Genomic DNA, 20,702 nt, shown 5'->3' with positions numbered 1-20,702 from the left:
ATGCATGGAAGAAGTAAACATATTAGAGTTCGTTTTCATTTTTTAGAGACCTTGTTAAGGATGAGGAAATCGAATTGGTGCATTTTGTAACGCATGAGCAGGTTGCAGATTTGATGACTAAAGCTTTGAAGTTAGAGGCATTCTAGAAGCTTAAAAAGAAGATGGAAATGGTTGATTTCAATGAAGTTTAAGGGACGAAATGATAGGTTATTTGTTACTACTTTTAGTTGATGAGAGAGAATAGAGAATGTCAGTCTTGTTGTTTTAATTTGTCCTAGTCTTTAGGAAGTAGTTTTTTATTTATTTTAGAGTTAATTATACTGACACCCCTGAGTTTTAGTGAAATTACACAAATCACCCCTCACTTTTCTATACCTACACAAACCTCCTAATTTTTATACTTTCATTACACTAATCACCCATGCATGAGAGATAAATATAATCTTTTAAATAAAAATGTGATGAATGCAATTAAGTTAAACAAAACATGATATATTATGGAGAAAAGTCCAAATAATATACAAATCAATGTATCTTTATTATTTTTGGTTACAAAATGCATCAACAATTCTAAAGATATATTGTTTAAATCGTTCTTATATTATATCGTAACGAACCAAAAATAATAAAGAGGTATCAACTCATATATTATTTGGACTTGTCTCCATAATATATCATCTTTTGTTTAACTTCATTATATATATCATATTTTTTGTTTAAAAAAGTTACACTTAATTTTCATGCAAGGGTAGTCAGTGTAATGAAAATATAAAAATTCGGGGGTTTGTGTAGGTGTAGAAAAGTGATGGGTGGTTTGTATAATTTCGCTAAAACTCAGGGGGTGTCAGTGTAATTTACTCTTTATTATATTGTGGGATGAGTGACCTATTTTATAGCTTTACTACAACTATGTGTATTGGCTATTTAATAGTATTTTAACTATCAATAAAAGAGTAGTTTTCAGTTTCTAAACCTTTGGTTTACATTTCATATTTCTACAAAATAGTCGTAAAAGTCATATGAAGATTCATCTTCTATGTGCAGCTTCTCCAAAACAGCAAGCATATATGCATTATTAATACATACATGTCATGTTGGGTGATTTTTGAAGAAAAAAAATAGAATATGTTAATATAGACATAAAATTCATATGTCCAAAATTTCAATTAAATAACATCTCGGAAAATCTCATTTAGGATGTAAAATTCATATGTTTGGTATAAGGTTTAGAAAAGTAATATTTCTAAAGAATGTTAAATTGTGAAGGAAGGGAGAATGTTGTATATCATCATTTTAAATGGGAATAATGGATGACCGTATTGTTACATTTTTTTAATGTGAAATGGCTTTCATGCTCTCCTATTTCGAACCTCTTAATTTTAATGAAGAATATTTTTTGAAAAATAATTACATCCCATAAATATTTTATATGAAGCAAATAAGATAACCAAACATAATATTGAAACTTACCTGAGTATTATTACATTACATGAAAGTGCTAAAAATTAAAGATATTTAATTCTGTTAAAATCGTAAAATAATAACTTTTAGAATTGTCATTTAATACCCGAAAGCGATGACAAATCACAATTCTGTATGGTATAGACAAGGCTCTAGTGGCAAAGACGATGATGAGGCTTCATTTTCTCCATTTAAGACATGACTCACATGATTTATTGTGATGTTAGTAATTTTTCCGAAATATTGTTGTTCTGATTTAGACGTGAATGCTTAAAAGATATTATTATCACTCATGAATCACATGTCTTAAATGTGAAAGTAGTATAGGTGAATGTATGTCCTTTTGTGGAATCATTTAGCTTGCATTTGTATGTTAGTTCCTGGATTGAAAATCAATTTTTATGGTTAATGAATGCATCAGTTAAAACATGGAGAGTTTCCTAAGAGCTTTATCGATTCTAGAGTGTTTGCTGTTTCCTTCTTTCTGCAACATGAAAGCTTGTTGAAGAAGAGGAAGAAGGAAACACTGCGTTGTAGGTTTTAATTTCTTACATTCTTATTGGTGTTGGAACCTTGTTTGGTGGTTGGTTTTACCAATAAATGTTGTTTTTGTTCTTTTCTTTTTTTCTTCTTCTAGTTATGCTTCCAAGTTGTTATTTTATTACCATTGTTGGCAAAAGGTAGGCCATTCAATTTTTATTTGAAAAATTGAAGGTTATATAGTAGGAAAATGATCATTTGTCCTAAGAAAATTATGTCTTCATGTATCAAGTTAATCAAACTTTATAAAAAAATGTACAAAAATTTATTTCTGATATTATAATTCTTAATTTTAATTAAATGAGATTTTTTTATTGAATATGGGCATCATATAAAACAGGAATGAGGACAGGTGATCCTCATCGCATATAGTAAGACCAATCAATACTACTATTAGAAATGAGCGTAAACTTTTGACCTTCATCAATTCAAATTATGATCATTTACATACATATGTGTATATACTTTTATATATATATATATATATATATATGATTATATATTTTATATTTATAAGTTTAAATGTTGTGTACATGTGTATGTATATATGTGTGTATATTTATGTATGGTTGAGTTTGTTCATGAACCTAACAAATTGAAATGTATTTGACTTATGTTCAACTCATTTATTTAACGAACTCAATTTTTAATTGAAGTTCAACTCATTTAATTTATAAACTAAGTTTATTGAACTAGATAATAAGATGTTTTTAAACGAATATTAAATTAATATAATTTATTGTTAGCCTTAACCATCGATATCATACATGTGTATAAATATACGAGTATAAAGATAATTAAGACTTTTAATTCAATTTGTATGAAATTTTTAATTTTAATATATAATACAAAGTATAATTATAAATTATTTTTAAAAAATATGAATATATATATAGTTGTTTATATATCATTATTTATTTAATGATAAACTAACAGATCAAAAATGTGATTCGATCATGTTTGACTCATTTATTTAACGAACTCAATTTTTAACTTAAGTCAAACTCTTTGATTCATGACCCAAGTTTATTAAACTAAATAATAAGTCAAAATTTAAATGAATATTTAGTTAGTACGTTTCATTATTAACCTACTTCTAATTTAGATAAACTTTGTTCCAAGAAGAGACAATAATAAATTGGAGATTAATTAGATAGGGATGTAGTCTTAATTATTTGGCTTCTTTTAAAAATGTGGTTAATTATGGTTATTTAGAAGACAAATTAGTCTATATATTGATATACTAGTTTTTATATTATTCGTGTATCATCTATACATATTCTTTTTGCTTAAGACTCGATAATAATTAATATATATGAATGAAATATGATTTATGAAACATATAAAAAGCGTTATATACATTTAGAATATCAAAAAAGATATAAATATCATTTTTAAATAAAAAAATCACCCCATTGATACACCACCTTCATGTTATATGCTCTATATGAAGATTTTAAAATCAAGATATAATATTTTTAGGACAGAAGATCTTGTTCCTTATAATTTGGGCAAGTAAAATATCAATGTTCTAAATGACATAACTATTATTACTTCATCTTACGCTCATTATTTGGCACCTGGACAAATCCAAAAGGCAACAACTTTAGTATCTTTTAGTCCAATTTGAAAATAATAATGTTATTTTGTAAATGATACATTTAATTGCATATGGATTTTTTAAAAATTGAACAACATAAAATAAAAGATAAAAAATAAGTGAGTGATGGACCAAATTTATTTGTCCTCTCATAAAATTAAGTTTAGTTCACGTAGAGTACAGGAAAGTCCAATACTTAAAATGAGGATAAAAATATTTTTTAATAAAAAATAAGCTAAAATCATGAACGTTAATTTTTTATCAATGTGTTACAGTTTAATGAGGATCTCACTCCAATAAGATTATGAAATTATAGTGATGTCACACTCCTCATGAAAATTTCCACTGAAGTTTTAGTGGGCAAAATCATGATCAAGGTGGGTCTACATCCTCACCAACTATTGATGCTTCAACAAGCCAAAACCAAACCACACCGAGACTATTACAACCAATTTTCACCAACTCCTTCTCTTTCTCAAATATATATCAACATCATATACCAACCATTCCTAAAAACAAATACTCCCCCATTTCCCTTTGTTCCTCTAACATCTCCCACAAAAACCTTTCTTCTATGGCTTTATTTCTCATCATACCAATCTCCCTCATCACCCTTCTCATATCTTACAATCTCTACTACACCCTAAGGTTCAAGCTCCCTCCAGGCCCACGTCCATGGCCCATTATCGGGAACCTCTACGACATAAAGCCGTTGAGGTTCAGATGCTTTGCTGAATGGGCCCAATCTTATGGGCCCATTATATCGGTTTGGTTTGGTTCAATTTTAAACGTTGTTGTTTCAAACTCTGAGTTAGCGAAAGAGGTGTTGAAAGAGCATGATCAACAGCTGGCTGACCGGCATCGAAGTCGGTCGGCCGCGAAGTTTAGTAGAGACGGGAAGGATCTTATATGGGCTGATTATGGAGCACACTATGTGAAGGTGAGGAAGGTTTGCACACTTGAGCTTTTCTCACCTAAGAGAATTGAAGCATTGAGACCTATAAGGGAAGATGAGGTCACTGCCATGGTTGAGTCCATTTTCAAGGATTGCACCAACCCTGGTATGGTTCTTTTTCTTTGCTATATTTCCTCTAACTTTTATGTGATTTTGGATGTATTTGTTTCAATGACTTTGCATTTGCTAAAAGAAAAAATAACTATACAGTAAGACTTCTACCTATTTGTAATTTTATATTTGAGTATATTCACCATTCAAATAGTATTATTTTTTTATGAACAGTTATTAATTGAAAATAAATGGTGTGTAATAGACGGATAATATATAAAAAAAATTACATGGTTACCGAACACATTTTTATTTCTTTATATTGCTCCAGTTAAAAGCAGATAACTTTAAATTTAGGTGTGTGACATTACATTTGCCAACAACCGATCGTAATCATAGTCGTGTTGATCCCAAATCGCTACAAAAAACAATTATTTAAAGTCTTGGAACTAACATTTGGAGAGTTTGATATATAGAGAGAGAGAATGCATTATTATAAGAATTAAAAATTATTATAAATCATTAATATTTATTGAAATTATTATAAATCATTAAATTTTATTGAAATGGTTAAAGTTGAAAGATAAATTCACCTAAAATTATATTATACTAAAAGAGAAAAGTTGATACTTACACACTAATAATAAAAAAATAGTATCTTGTTAGGCATGTTTGAGAGTTATGATAGAAAGGAAATGAGAGGAAATAAAAGATCATGAAATGAAGGAAGTGAAGGAGAAGCGAAAGTAAACATCTTCCTTGTTTGGAGTATAAATTTAGATGAGAGAATAATAAAATAATGATAATGCATAAATATTTTTTTATTTTTCCTTTAATACTTTCTATTGTCTATTTTTTCTTTAGTTATTTTGACATTTTCTCTACAGAAAAACCTCAAATAGGGGAACTATAAAAATAAACATGTGAAGAGTTTTACAGGACTTCAGAAACCCTTGAAAACCTTCATTCTTCCTTTATCCAACTTACAAAAACAACAGAGACTTTTCAAATACATTTATTATCTTCCGAGACCACATTCCCAAACATAAACATAGTCTTAGAGTACCATGAGAAAGGAAGAAAAAAACACCCTCTCCTTCTAGTTTGGGATAGGGGTGAGTAGGACTCGACCCTACCCGCTCACTCGGCACGGCCGATCATAATCGAATCTGAATAGGGTCGGGTCTGATCGAGTCTAGCAAGTTCAGGTTAAAAAATAGACTCGGCCAATATTTAGGGTCGGATATGGATCAAGCATGACCTGACCCGTCTCGTCCCATTGACACTCGCTCATCATGTTTGTATGTGTTTCTACTCAAATGTGTATAGAGTAATGATACCCTTTTGATCGAAAGTATCATTTATTTTTTAATTATTTCATAATATATACATGATCAATAATATATATACATGTATCATTTTATATATCAAACTACATATTCATAATAATAAATAATATTAAGAAGTTTTCATTTAAAACAAGTATGCATTATATATAATCGGGTCTAGAGTCGGGTTTAAATATCGACTCGATCGCTATTTAGGGTCGGGTCTAGGACCGGGTCCGAGTTCAAAAAAGTTATCCGACCAATATTTAGAGTCAGGTAAGAATAAGACTTAAACCAATCCCAACTCGGCCAATACTGACCTTTAGTTTGGGATATGATTAGTAGGGTTGGTGGTGGGTTGGTGGCTGGTGAGTGCACTTTGCTAGAAATGGTAGGCCGAAAGTTATTACTTTTCCTACTTAAAAAAGCATTGGAGATGCCGAAAGAGCATAGAACGTGAATCCCATAAGATTGATTGCTAATTTATTTCCTATCTCTCACCATGAGAGATTTGGACTATAGGCTAATGAGATCTTTTAATTAGTTAGCTCATTGATAAGTTATTAAGTTCATTAATTACTTAGCTAATTGATCATGGATATATTTATTAGACGAAAATTGTGATGAATGTGCATTTATTCTAATTTTGTAAATTGGATAAGATGTTGAAAAAAAGATATATGCACTTACATTGTAAGAATTTTTTACATTGTTAATATATCATTTACTATTTATTTTCAATCATTATTTTAAATAAAAATAATTTATTGATGAGTGTTATGACTGTATATAAATCTTTTCACTACATATTACTCTAAGATGTTTAGCTATGTTTAGCTATGTTTTCATATCCTACATGAACTTCGATTTAGCATTAATGATTTTTATGCAGAATTATGTTTCTTCCTTACACCTGTTCCGGAATTATCATAGTCATCAGAGTCATATGGTCTACTCTTACCTAATTCTTCAACACTTTAAAAAAGTACTTGACTTTTGTATATAAAAATAATTCACTTGAAGAATAATTTATTTTTTTCTTGGATATGAAATGAAAATGTTTCATTCATATTAATTTGAAATCAAAGAAGGCTTGTTTTCAAGAATTAAGCTTATTTAGGATATTTGTAAACATTTATAATAATAGGTTTGATAAATTAAATAAAGAGTTTAGTTTATATAATTTTTTATTTTTTCTTGGGAGAGTATGTAACTACGGACAAAATATATGATTTTTATGTCTTCTTATTATAAGGTTAATCTTTGTTCTATCCTAATTTCAGTCTAAAAACCAAAAAGGGAAAAAATTGTATCATGTATATTTTTTTTAACAAATCAAGGGAGTAAACATATTGGGAGAACATCACATCTCCCATACTTTTGTCAAGGGGTGAAAATTGGTCAAAAACCTATAGTAGTGAACTTTTTATTAAATTTATTTTGTTGGGTCAATCCCCACACTTTAGTGCAAGAAGTGACATAAAATATGACACAACAAATTTAATCTCAATCATATATAAATTTGATCTCAATCATATACAACGAGAAGTTGCTGACAAAACATATATTTATCTTAATTTTTTTAAACAGAAAATTTTGGGAAGAGTTTATTGGTGAAGAAGTACATTGGAAATGTAGCATTCAACAACACGACTAGGCTAGCATTTGGAAAAAGGTTTATGAACTCAGAAGGTGTGATGGATGAGCAAGGAATAGAATTCAGGGCTATAACAGCAAATGGGTTAAAGCTAGGAGCATCTTTAGCCATGGCAGAACATATTCCTTGGTTGCGTTGGATGTTTCCACTAGAAGAAGAGGCTTTTGCCAAACATGGGGCTCGTAGGGACAAACTAACTAGAGAAATTATGGAAGAGCATACTCAAGCACGCAAGGAATCTGGCGGTGCCAAGCAACATTTTGTTGATGCACTTCTCACATTACAAGACAAATATGACCTTAGTGAAGATACAATCATCGGTCTCCTTTGGGTATGTTAGCTTTTAATTTGGATCCATTCTATGTCATTCATACTCATAAAAGAAAGAAAAATGTGGTTTAATACACGAGGCTCTCAGGGTCTGACAATAATGTCATGTACAAAACATTGTTTCCATGATTTGAATATGTGATATCTTGGTCACTTATATTTATTACTGATAAAAAAATGCACTTGTTGATTTAATTCAAGAGAAATGAAAAATCTAATTTGATCTTAAAAAATCCAAATTCCCATCAAATTGTCCTTTATGGATAAATTTTAGAGACATGATAGTCTCTATTAGAGATTGGAATTTGAGATAATTAGGAATCAAATTGGTATGATTCATTTTTCAAGTAGGGAGTCACATTTTTTCTAAATCACTTGGATATTTACTCTATTTCTTTTTGTTATTTATATTTTAGCTGATAAGTTTTTCATCATTGAATAGGACATGGTCACAGCTGGAATGGACACTAGTGCAATTGTAGTTGAGTGGGGCATGGCTGAATTGATAAAGAATCCAAGAGTGCAACAAAAGGCTCAAGAGGAGCTAGACAAGGTTATTGGATTTGAAAGGATCATAACTGAAAATGACTTCTCAAGCCTCCCATACCTACAATGTGTAGCAAAAGAAACCATGAGGTTGCACCCACCAACCCCACTAATGCTCCCACATAAGGCCAATGCCAATGTCAAAGTTGGTGGCTATGACATTCCAAAAGGAGCCAATGTACATGTAAATGTATGGGCCGTAGCCCGCGACCCCGCGGTGTGGAAGGATCCGTTGGAGTTTCGACCGGAGAGATTTCTTGAAGAGGATGTAGACATGAAGGGACATGATTTTAGGTTGTTGCCATTTGGAGCAGGGCGTAGGGTATGCCCTGGTGCACAACTTGGTATCAACTTAGTGACATCTATGTTGGGTCACTTATTGCACCATTTCTGTTGGGCCATACCTGAAGGAATGAAGCCTGAGGAGATTGATATGTCAGAGAACCCTGGATTGGTGACATTCATGAGAACACCAATTCAAGCTGTGGCTTCTCCTAGGTTGCCATCACACTTGTACAAACGTGTGCCTGCTGATATCTAATCTTCTGAGTATTGCATTGCTGTTGTTTTTCTACATTATAAGAAGTTTTCACTTTGAAAGCATCTTTAGTAATTGTGTCATTGTAACTATGATTGGAATCACAATGTAAGGCACTTTTGATTACATATTTACATTGAAATCCTCAAAATCAAAGCTAGTTGGCTTTGAACCCTTCAGATTTTGAACTTGAATTTCTGTATAAGTGTAATCCATAGTTTTTTTTTTATGAAAATATGCTAAATGGGAAGTGAGTTGAGCAGAACTAGCTCTAAGGGGGTTTTGTTTGGAGGAAGCTTAAGAGTATATCCCTCATGTTGAACTGGTATCAGATATGAAGTTGTTATTGTTAAGCTTTACATGCTTGTTGTATTTCTCCAAATCTCTTCTCAATTGTATACATGTGTTATCTATTTTTTATGAATCTTATTTTTTTAGGAGCCTTATTTAATCCTTGGGGATTTTATGTAGGATCCAGTAACTTAGTCATCATCCTTCCTGAATGTGACAAAGATCGCATGTCTCAAGATAATTCTATCATCATGTACCTAGTCAATCAAACTACATAAAATAATGTGAAAATATTAATTTATATTATTATAAAAAAATTAATTAAGTTAAATTTTTTAATTGGATGAGTGTTAAAATGGTAGAGCCATGTATGAATCTTGATAAAGCAAGAAAGAAAGAGAGAGAAAATCTATGAAGAGAAAGCTTCTTGATGAATCAAGAAGTATGAGAGAAAATCATGAAAAAGAAAATGGAAACTTTCTATATAGAATTGAGTTACAAGGAATAAGAGAATCACCCTTTATATACTAGAATGTCTAACTAATAACTAACTAGTTATTCGATGGAAACTTTCTATATAGAATTGAGTTACAAGGAATAAGAGAATCACCCTTTATATACTAGACTGTCTAACTAATAACTAACTAGTTATTCGATTAATTAAACTTTTAATCGATTAATGAAAATAATATTACAACTAACAAACTGAAATCAACTAACAACTTTAACATCCCCTCAAACTGTAATGTTTCAAGCATTCCAAGCTTGAAATGATTGTGTTGAACACCACACATACTCTAATACCTCCTCTTGCTAGTGAGCGAATCTTCGTCTTCCGGTCTTGAAATCTGAACGTGAAGCAATACTGACGCTTAACCACCATTTGACAGAAGCAATTTCATTCAACGTTTAACCATCTTTTTGACAGAAGCAAACCAATCATAACGGATGAAAGAGAGAAATGAGATGGACCTTAATCTTGATCCTTATATGTTGTTTCAATGAGGAAAAATTACACATTATAATGTTGTGTAATGAGAGAGGGGTAAAGAAACTAGAGTAATAAAGGAATGACAAATAATTGGTGGTAAATGATAAAGAATAAGAAAAAATGTGAAGTAATTCTTGTTGTCATTGAGAAACTGTCCAAAAATCATTTTTGTAAGGACAATTCTTATAAACGGGTTTTTAAAAGTACTCATAGTACATACGGACGGATACGGGTACCCGTTATTCTAACATTTATTATACTATGTATATTTTTTCTTTTACTTTGTTTACATATTTTATTGAGTTTGGTGGTGAAACACCCTATCAATATTATTACATGTGTAGAAACACATATGTTTTACAAAGAAAATATATACTTTTTGTTAAACAAATGAAAACAAAAAATCACACAAATAGAAAACACCAATAAATTTAATATTTTTGCCAAATATTCAATCAAAAGGTACAAAAATAATTAAGTTTCATCATTTGAAACATAATAGAAGTAAAAAATTAAAAATTCATTTATAATATAGGAAACCCGCGAGTACTCATTGTACCCACGGGTACCCAAAAATACACGTGAATACCCAAACACAGATACCCGTACGGGTACGGGCGAGCATGGGTAATGCTTTTCTATTTTGAAATGGGTAGCGGGTAGCTACTACCCGTGCCCGCCCGTGCCCGTTGCCATCCCTAATAAACAAAGTGTTAATTTCAGACAAAAAAGTAAAACGAGTGTGCTCCATCCCGATTCTAAAGTACATGTCCTAACCGGACAAAAGCAACAACTATAAATCTAAATCCGAGCAAATCAAGCATGGTCTTAACACTCTCATGCCTTAACTGGAATGCCAAGAAGTCCGAGCAAGCGAGTTTATGACTAGATAGACCTCTCACACCTTCCTACCATGCCCTAATAATATGCACAACAAGTTACACAACTTGTGTACCAACAAAGAGAGGAATGGGGATTAGTTATCCCATATTTTGTATCTTATTGTGTCTCAATCCAATGAAAAATTACCATATATTGCAACAACAAAAAAACATAAAATAACATTTTTATGCTATTTGGTGAGATATGATTGGTTTGGGATATAAAGATAAAAAGTTTTAAGGACATATGATCCTTGTTCCAAATAAAGATGTCAATTACTACTTGTATAAAGCTTGTGACCACCATTGAACACATCACATCATTTTGTTTTGCTTATGCATTGGAAGCATTCAACATATACATGAATAATTTAAATGTAACATAAGCATCAATAAAATGGGTAACGGTAGCTTGTCCCTTGATATATGCCAATCAGGTTCGGGCGGGTTCGAGGTAGGGTATTAGTTGTACCAAACCCAAACTAGAACCCGAAAATTGAACTCGGAAAAAGTCGAACCCAAAGACAACGGGTTTTCTCTAGTATTTTTGGGTTAGGTTCGGCCGGGTATACACAGGTTCAGTTTTCATTGTCATCCCTACATATTGGCTAAACAACACAGACCTCTGCCACCTGCTGCATGCCACATATACCTTACTATACCTTCTAATAGTAGACAAGATGGATCTATGGCATGATGACACAAAGTACAAACCTGACACAAGTTGTTTGACATGGAAAAGCATCCCCCACTTGTCTCGAGCAGATCAGATAAGCTATTTGGTCGGTCGGGCTAACAACATTTATAGAGAAATATTTCTCTCACCTATCCACTATAAATAGGGGACTTCCCCCTTAAGGAAATTTACTTATTTTACATACATTACCTTGCTTATTCTTATATTATACGCATCATATTCTCTCTCACTCTATGTTTCATTCACATACTGACTTAATCGTTAGAACACCTTTTTCAGATAACTCCTCCGACACAGTCAACCACTCCTTAGGCGATACTAGAAGGTTTCTTACGAGATTCCCTCCATCTAGACCTATCTTCTAGAGACTAAAGAATAAAGTGATTGAAGGGAAAAAAATATTAGAAAAATCTTACCCATGAGTTCTTTACTTTGTGAAAAATTAAAATGGAAAAATTGTGAGAAATGTAGACAAAATTTACATGGAGAAGTTGTAAAAATTAAACATGGAGAAATTGAGTTTTCTCAAGTGGGAAACCATTGGCCCCTTTTGGAATTTTCTAACAGAGTTTATATTTTAGGGTAACTCGATTCTAAATATTGATCGAGCTAAATTTTGAACCTGAATTCATTTTAGAGCCAAAGACTAACTCAAACCTAGATTTTGATTGGGCTAACTTGAATTCAAACCTACATTCGATTAAATATAATGTATTTCCTATTTTGGATAAAATATTTTCGACATTACTTATTATTATTGTTGATATACGTCAGGACAAAGAAATGTCATCAACATGCATACAATTGAATAATAACGTATAATATAAGTTATGAATGAGTATGAACCGAATTCAGTAAAGTAATGTTTGTTTCTTACCAACCCTAAATAATTATTGGAAATAAACTTTAAATTTGTACCCAACCCTAAACCCAATGAGGTGTAAACATGAACCAGCCAAACCAAACCACATGAGATAGTAAAATATGAACCAGCCAGACCACATGAGATAGTAAAGTATGATCCCGCTCACCTGGGCTTTGCCTGCCCCTCTAGAATGCGTATTGAGATGGTCCCACTATAGCCCAACATGTCTGTTTCGCATGCTTGTTATACTCCAAGATGGCGGGTTCTCTATTGGGCATAATTAAAAAATAAATAAAATTACTAAAAGAAAAGAGAAGAGAAGCCCACGTCTTATAAGTATCCAATTCAGTTATCCACACAAACTAATAGTAACAGACCACCACATCCACTAACCCCAGCGGCGCCACCATCGCTCATCTCCGTCGCACTGCCACCCATTCCCGTCTCTGCCACGATAACAATGTGAGATTTTTTCTTCTTCTTCTTGTCTCACATGTGCGATTTCTCCTTCATAAACCCCTTTCCATCCCTCGAACTGATTTTGTAAATCACTCTCTTCCATCTTCACAACAAAGTCACACAGATTATTTTGTTCTGGTCACTCGCTACATTATGATTCTCTCTAAAAAACTTGATATCAATGATATATTGCTAATTGCTCAATTATTATGTATCTAAGACTTCTCGTATCCTATAATTTTAAAAATTGTTTTATCACGGTGTCGTATTTAAAAGTTTTTTATGGATTGGTGTTTTATATTGTTGCTACCTTTCATACTTTTCCTTTCTACTCACCCATTAAAGTTAGGTTTGTGATAATATTAGGTTTAAAAGTTTCATCCCCACCAATCAGAAGGTGGTCCAGTGAGAAGGTGGTCTAGTGCTGTAAGGCCTGATTGACTAGATCCCAGAAAAACCAAAAGTAAGGGTTCAACATTTATTGGAGGGACAACCATACACCCCAAAATGTATTAGTTCCTTACCTATAGGATGAGGGAATGAGTGATATCATTGGTAGTACAAAAAAAAGCTTCATTCCCATATATTTCATGGAAATTTACACGTTGGAATCCTTGCACCTTATGTTTGCAAGTTGATTTGTAATTTTTTGATAGTTGGTGTGCTTCTTCTTACCGTGTATTTTTAATTTGGTTTTCCAGATTTCGGTTTGTACTCAACTTAAGTTACTCGCTCCATGGATCCTTTTGATGATATTCTACCTGTAGCTCCAGCACGTGGTAAGTGGTCTACTCGAGGATACTAGGAAGGCTTCCTTTGAATAATCAATCGTGTTATGTCAAACGGTTTTTGTATAATTCATGTTGCATCTATCGCAGGTAGCAAGTTTATGCCAAAGGCTAAATTGAAACAGCCACCTCGGAAGGAAACATCTGTATCGGATCATGCAATCCCATCTAAAGATGGAGAGAAAGAACAAGCTGTTTTATCTTCTGCCAGCAGAAACACAGAAGGAATTTCTCAGGATGAATGTCATAATGCCGTTGCTTCAACTTTAAATGCGTCTGCTGAAGAGTCTCCAAATTTGTGTCATTCTCCACAAGTGGAGCCTCCGAATTTGGAGGATGACACAAAATCTGAAATGGGAAATCCTCCACAAGTTAGTGCAGAAAGAGATACATCAGTCTTAGTGGATGACCCGTCTTCCGTGATCACAATGTCTGAAGTTGATGCTGATTGGAATTTTACCGATCATACAAAATCAGCATGTGAGGTATGTCATTTTTACTGTTTTTTTTCATTGGTTCATTGTTATGGAGTATCTGTAACCTCTTTTTTTCTTAAGTTGCAATAATTGAGAGTGACATTCATTCAAATTTTAACTTCGGAAGAGAACAAGAGGCAGAATTTTGATAGCTTCTGTGCAGTTCTACTGCTTCCCAATTGTGTAATCAACTTGTGGATGGAATTCTTTTCAGGTAGAGTCCATGGATTTTGAATTGCATCCTTTCAGCAATGTCCTCCCTGATCCTGGTGCTAAGAATGGTGAGTAATAATGATACTGTTGCAAATATGCTTCATGTTACTGAAAGGAGATATAATTTGTGTTTGTTTTTATTGTAGCTCAAAAGTTTCTGCCCAAGATTAAGCCACGACCTAGAGTAGTCACTACGCCGGATATTGCTTCTCATTCAAATGTTATGATTGAAAAGTCTGATGAGTTGCCTACTTCTTGTGCAAATGAAGTTCAATCTTTTAAACCTAGTGATGATGGAAGTAGCGGACTAAACCAATCAACCAATTTACCTTTACCAGTCTCCGAAGACAATGGTAGCTTTGAAGAAGTGATTCCACCCCAACTGGATTCTCCAGATGCTATGCTTTCAGAGGTTGCAAATCACAATGGAGAGGTAAAGGAAAATTTAATATCATATTTTCAATTCCATTAGTTTGGCAAATATTGATAAGTTTTGTACTGCCAGACCGCAGATATTTTTTGTGGGTTGGAATCCCTTGATGACTTTCTCACCCATGCTGCCACTGATACAGGTGAGTTATGAAACATATCTTTTGCTCCATAAAGTTGTATCAAACTCTCCTCAGGGTCTTTTTGGGAATTGAGTTTTGGAGGGGAAGGAAGGGAAAGGGAAGACTTCAAAGCCATCTCAAAGTGTATTTCATGGCTCTCAAGCCTTTCCTTTTCCTCCATTATCCTCCGAGAACCAACTCACAAACAGAGCCCCTCAGAGTCTTTCTTTTGCTTTTTGTGAGCAGCATTTATATTGTGACGTGCAGCCATTAAATCTCACTGTTAGGCTCCTGGCCTAATCATAAGTACCTGACCGGTTTCTTTTGTGGTAATTGGGAAACTTATATTTTCTTGCGCAGATCCAACTTCTGAAATTCCAGTGCATGAAGAACCGACAAATGCCGCAGATAGTCCCACATTGGCTGACTTTTTGCGTGCTGATGTTTCTGGAGAGAAAGAAGTAAAATATCAGTTATAATCTTTTTGTGTGTTTGTCTGTTTTCTTTTGAGTTTTTCTGATTTTATTTCATTTTTTATGTTTCTCAGGATGCCAGTGAGAGACGAGAGGATGGTTTATCATCACCATCTCTAAGCAAGGAAAAAAGATCTTCTATAGCTGTTGAGAAGGATAAGGGTAGTAATAGCTCAAGGCAGCTGAGAAAACATGCATCTCGTAGACCTGCTAACAACCCAGCGAATGGGGATGTTGATAATGATGATGACATTGACCCTCCTTATAATCCTAATAGAGATGAACTTGAGGACAATGATGATGAATTTGAAGTGGACGGTTCATCCAAGAAGGAGAGACCAGCAAGTAGTTCAAAGAAGAAATCTGCACCTAAAAACGGAAAAACATCTCGAAAGCGTAAGAAGGCTAATGATGATTTAGAAAAAGCTACTGAACAACCCCGTAAAAAGTTCTCTCATTCAACCCGGCGTAAAAAAAGATGTGGTAAACTTACTAAACTATTTGTGTGTAACTTTGTAGTTGGTTATAATATTTTAGATGCTTATTGTGGAAATATTTTCCTTTTCATAGTGGACAAGGCTCTGCTTGAAATTCCTGAGGATGAACTTGATCCTCTGACATTGCCTATCAAGGATATTATTTTACTTGCAGAATATAGGGAGCGGCTGGCGGTGTGTATTCTCAATTATAATTCTCGTGCTATAATGCTTATCACTTTGTTAGTATGGCTTAAATGTTACCAACTGATCCATTTGTTTCCTTATGTAGAAAAAGGAGGCATCTACTTCAAAAACACCTCCCACCAAGCAAAGGTACTTAACTTTAGTAGAGTGCACAGTTCAATTTTTTTATGGCAAGTGCTTATCCTTTTCTAATATAAAAATAATATAGGTATATTGCCAAATCGCTTGATTTTGAAAAATAAATGTTGTGAGAATCTTATTTGCTACTATGTCTCTGTAATTTTTACACAGTCTAATACTATTGAATTAAGTGATGGACATTTGAAGATGCAGAGAAACTTATTCAATATAGCAAACTCCTTTTAGTACTTTCTCTCCTTGGAGACATGTGAATGACCTTCTAAAAAACAATCCTATGGCTTAAATTGCATCTTCTCTCTTTCAATGATTCTATAAAGTCCGTCAGCAATTTGTCAAAATGTTTTAAACTGAATTGATTGTCATGCTGTCAATAAACTGTGTCATTTCTCTTCCTTCAGACCTTCACTTGGGTTCAGGGCTTGAAGCATGTTGTGTTGTAGATGTGATAGTGGTTCTTTTCCCAACAGTCCATGATTGGAGATAGGGAGTACAATGTTGGGAAATCAACGTAGGTGCTTGTATTTTTTGTATCCATAAAGGCACTATATGCTTTTGGCTCACAACTCCTCTAATTGGTATTTGAGAAGAAAAAAGGAAAGGGGAACATTATGTAGATATAGAAAATGTGCGGCATATTATATCCATTAGCTATTGTTGTCACTTTTGAGTTCCATGCAGAGAAATAAATATGTTTAACTTTCAAAATTATTTATCTGCAGTGGTGGAGATTCTCATCATGAGGCTGCTTATAATAATGAAGAGGAGATGTTAGGTTCAGAAGATGATAGAGACCCAGATGATGTTGAAGCCAGGGAAAGTATTCCAACGGCTGCCTCTTTATTCAATTACCAGTCTTTCATGGATAAGGCACCTAGGGGGAAATGGTCAAAACAAGATACTGAACTGTTTTATGAGGTATTTTTGTAGAATTCTGACAAGCTGTCTGACCCTATTATTTATGTTAAACATAACTACATAACTATGCAAATGGTAACCTTTTTTAGATTGGGGGTAGAGGAACCGGGGAAAGAGCTGTCATTGGTGTTAAAATTAACTAATTATGTTTTGTAATATAGGCTATTAGGCAGTTTGGCACAGATTTTTCTATGATTCAACTACTTTTTCCTGATCGAACACGCCATCAAATTAAGTTGAAGTACAAGAAGGAAGAGCGGCAGCATCCTTTAGAGTTGTCTGATGCTGTTAGTAGTCGTACAAAAGGTTAAACTCCTTATTTTCTGCTGTTCGCTGTCATATTGACATATTTGCTCTTTAAGCAGTCTAAAAATTATCCTCAAGATGCCTTTATGACTTATTCTTTACTTTATCGCAAAACCTAAGTTCACAGTGGGTGGTTGCTCTTCGTAATCTCCTTGATGTGGGAATAAAATCCTACTGAATCATATCTGTACACTTTTTCTTGCAGATCACTCTCATTTTAAACGGCTGATTGAGCAACTGCAACAAGCTTCCACCAAGGCAGAAGATCAAGACCAGTGTAGGGATGCCTCAGATTTCATGACAGGAAATGAGGTTGAGGACTTGACACCTGAAACTAATGTATGTACTTTTGGCCCATTTAGTTTATCTTTTGATATATCCCTTCTTTTCTGTGAAATTAAGACTTCCTAATCTACTCTCACTAGACCCTACTAGGTGGGAGCCTCGTGCACTGGGCTACCATTTTTTAGTTTATGCAGTGCTTTCATTTTCAGTGCCATATTTGATGCTTGCCCGTGGATGTGGGGCATAGTAGGGTCTTCTTAGAAAATCAACATTTTTACTTGGTTCTGACCGCCATTTTCTATACCTTAACTTTCTGAAAGGTTGAAGAGCTTTACCCCATGTCATTAGACCAATGCTGATTTCTTCGACTTGAATTAGTTGATACGTGAAATTACTTCTACTATGTAGTTTTCAGTGATCTATTAAGGAAGAAAATGAATTGCAATGATTTGATTAAAACTGGCACAGCTCAGCATATTTCTAATGAAAGAACACTCATGTGTTGTGATTCTCCCTCCCCCACGATATACTCATTCAAAACTAATTCCGTGAGAATTCTCATATTTCTTTCAGAACAAACCACCAAAAACATGGATAAAAGTCTTTCGTCTGGTAACTTCATATCTGTGTAATTTCTACATATTTTTATCCCTCCATTGGACTGTGGTTCCACTCCAGTAGTACAAAAGCACCATTTTAACTAGGAATTACAAAACCACCACTTTTAACTAGGAATTCCAAAACCACCGCTTTTAACTACGCGAAAAAAGTATTTCATTTGATTTCATTTCATGAAATGTTTGTGGAATCTTTTGGCAGTCACAACCCACAGCAAAACTCCAACCTTGCAAACACTTCCTTAGTCTTTTTCTCAACTTATCCAGTACAATTGTTACATCAACACAAATGGTGCTTCATAATTCCCATGTTCTTTTTTGTCTTTGGACCCTAAAGAAAGAACATCATAACTCAGACTCAGATCGCGTTTCTTCTTCCCCAGTCCCCACTTAGCTGAAAGTTGTGATTTTTTTATTCAAGAATGACATCCCTAATCATGACCCAAATCAGAATTGTTTTATGGAGATAGTGACTAAAGTTGTTGCCTCCAACAATGCCTGAAACCACTTTATTGAGAGTTGACACTACACCATGTTCTAAGGCCTAAGGACACTGAATCCTGAATTGGGTCTCAAATTTTCTCCTGTGAGTAATGGAGTGGAATCACTGGATAAAACCTGGTGTAAATCATATTGCTTTAACAGAATAAAGAGACTCTCATGGTTACTGTTATCGAAAGAGACGTGAATGCGAGTCCAATTTTGATAGTGGTGAAATTAGTTTTGGTCGTGGAAGGAAGCACATGGGAAGGTAAAACTCACAGCAAATGAGTGCGCTTTATTTAAGAACTAATTTTAGCCATCAGTTTTGATCGAGCAGCCATTATTAGATGTTCTCATTTATCATTATACTTAGGTGTTCTCACCTGAGTAACTCCCTATGTATGTAACTGTGTATAGAAGCATGAAAAAACTAGAGCTCAGTCAACAATCACAATAGGATATCCTTAATTAAACACACATTTTGGTAGTTTTCTGAACTCCAATACTTCAATCCTGTAATTGACCATGAAAATTATCAAAACTTCTTTTATCATGTAGAATGAGGTCGGAAAAACAGAGCCGGAAGCCAATGCTGAAGACCAGGAAGATGCCAATTTTAAAGACCAGGAAGAGGCCAATGTTAAAGAACAGGAAGATTCTGCGGCATTTAATAGTCCAGAGCCTGATGATGATGATGAAGATGACTTTTCATGGTATAAAAGTGCAGTTTGAAACTGAAGATGGTGATGAGTTTACATGGAAGAGTAATTATTTTTTATTTTTCAGGGGGGGATGGTTTTATTTTTCTATAGTTCATTAGTTTCCAAAAATCACTTTACCAACTCTTATTTTTTCATAGTCTGGGGCTCTGGGCTATTTATTTTCTCCTATCTTATCAATTCAATCTTGTATCCTGTATTTTTTTTTGGTTAACAACATTCTGTTTAAGACTTTAGTTAATGATAATACATTAACTTTTGCTATATAGTAAATATTGAACCACAATTAGTTTTTACAACAAAATCAACCAAGTAATAATTAATTGACTTGTTAATTTTTATAGCCATTTGTTTCTTTTGTATCTTGGTTGTCAAGTAATAGTGAATGCTCTGTTTCAATTTCCATTCTTCTATCCCTTACCCCATCCTCATGTCTTATTATGGGATCATCTAGGATCATAATGGTGGTTCTTTTGCTTGATAAATCCATAAGGTATGTTTGAGTTTTAGACTTTTAGTAAAATAAACAATTGTTCCTCTCCCTTGATAAAGAACGGTATAGAATAGATTTTATCTTAAGCATAATAGTACGTTAAATGATTAGTTTTTTTTACTATGGATTGATAATATCTCGTACCCTAAAAAAGTAGCTGTTAGAATTTGAAAGAAGTTAAGCGGGTTACATGTTAAAATAGGCTATTGTATGAAACAAACAAACTTTTAATATTTTATTTGTATTTAATTTTTTTTTTTACTTTATTGATTTTTACATTTCATAAGGTGAGGGATTAGTACGTTAAATGATTAGACTTCTACTATGGATTGAGAATATGTTGTGCAACTTGAAAGAAACAAAGTGGCT

The 20,702-nt window shown here is 33.3% G+C and overlaps 2 protein-coding genes across 4 annotated transcripts; both read left to right on the top strand.

Moving 5' to 3' along the window:
• On the top strand, positions 4,091-9,266 carry LOC109326958 (cytochrome P450 98A2). Of its 2 annotated transcripts, XR_002105300.1 has the most exons (4): positions 4,091-4,662; positions 7,526-7,923; positions 8,365-9,101; positions 9,168-9,266. XR_002105300.1 is itself a non-coding variant. In XM_019559906.1 (3 exons), the coding sequence occupies exons 1-3, from the start codon at positions 4,176-4,178 to the stop codon at positions 9,007-9,009; spliced, it is 1,530 nt and encodes a 509-aa protein (XP_019415451.1). In that variant the 5' UTR covers positions 4,091-4,175; the 3' UTR covers positions 9,010-9,194. The 2 variants fall into 2 exon arrangements, 1 of the variants encoding a protein (XP_019415451.1); XM_019559906.1 differs by having other exon boundaries at positions 8,365-9,194.
• On the top strand, positions 13,082-20,125 carry LOC109327105 (transcription factor TFIIIB component B''). 2 transcript variants are annotated; one of them, XM_019560139.1, is made up of 14 exons: positions 13,082-13,193; positions 13,892-13,969; positions 14,069-14,463; positions 14,669-14,735; positions 14,814-15,100; positions 15,173-15,239; positions 15,579-15,679; positions 15,766-16,174; positions 16,262-16,362; positions 16,460-16,503; positions 17,235-17,430; positions 17,592-17,736; positions 17,942-18,075; positions 19,680-20,125. In XM_019560139.1, the coding sequence occupies exons 2-14, from the start codon at positions 13,927-13,929 to the stop codon at positions 19,851-19,853; spliced, it is 2,163 nt and encodes a 720-aa protein (XP_019415684.1). In that variant the 5' UTR covers positions 13,082-13,193; positions 13,892-13,926; the 3' UTR covers positions 19,854-20,125. The 2 variants fall into 2 exon arrangements, with proteins under 2 accessions (XP_019415684.1, XP_019415685.1); XM_019560140.1 differs by lacking the exon at positions 13,892-13,969.

Source organism: Lupinus angustifolius, chromosome LG14 (genome assembly GCF_001865875.1).
Source record: "Lupinus angustifolius cultivar Tanjil chromosome LG14, LupAngTanjil_v1.0, whole genome shotgun sequence".
NCBI lineage: Eukaryota > Viridiplantae > Streptophyta > Magnoliopsida > Fabales > Fabaceae > Lupinus > Lupinus angustifolius.
Note: the sequence above shows the minus strand (reverse complement) of the source record. Positions and strands in the feature narration are given on the sequence as shown.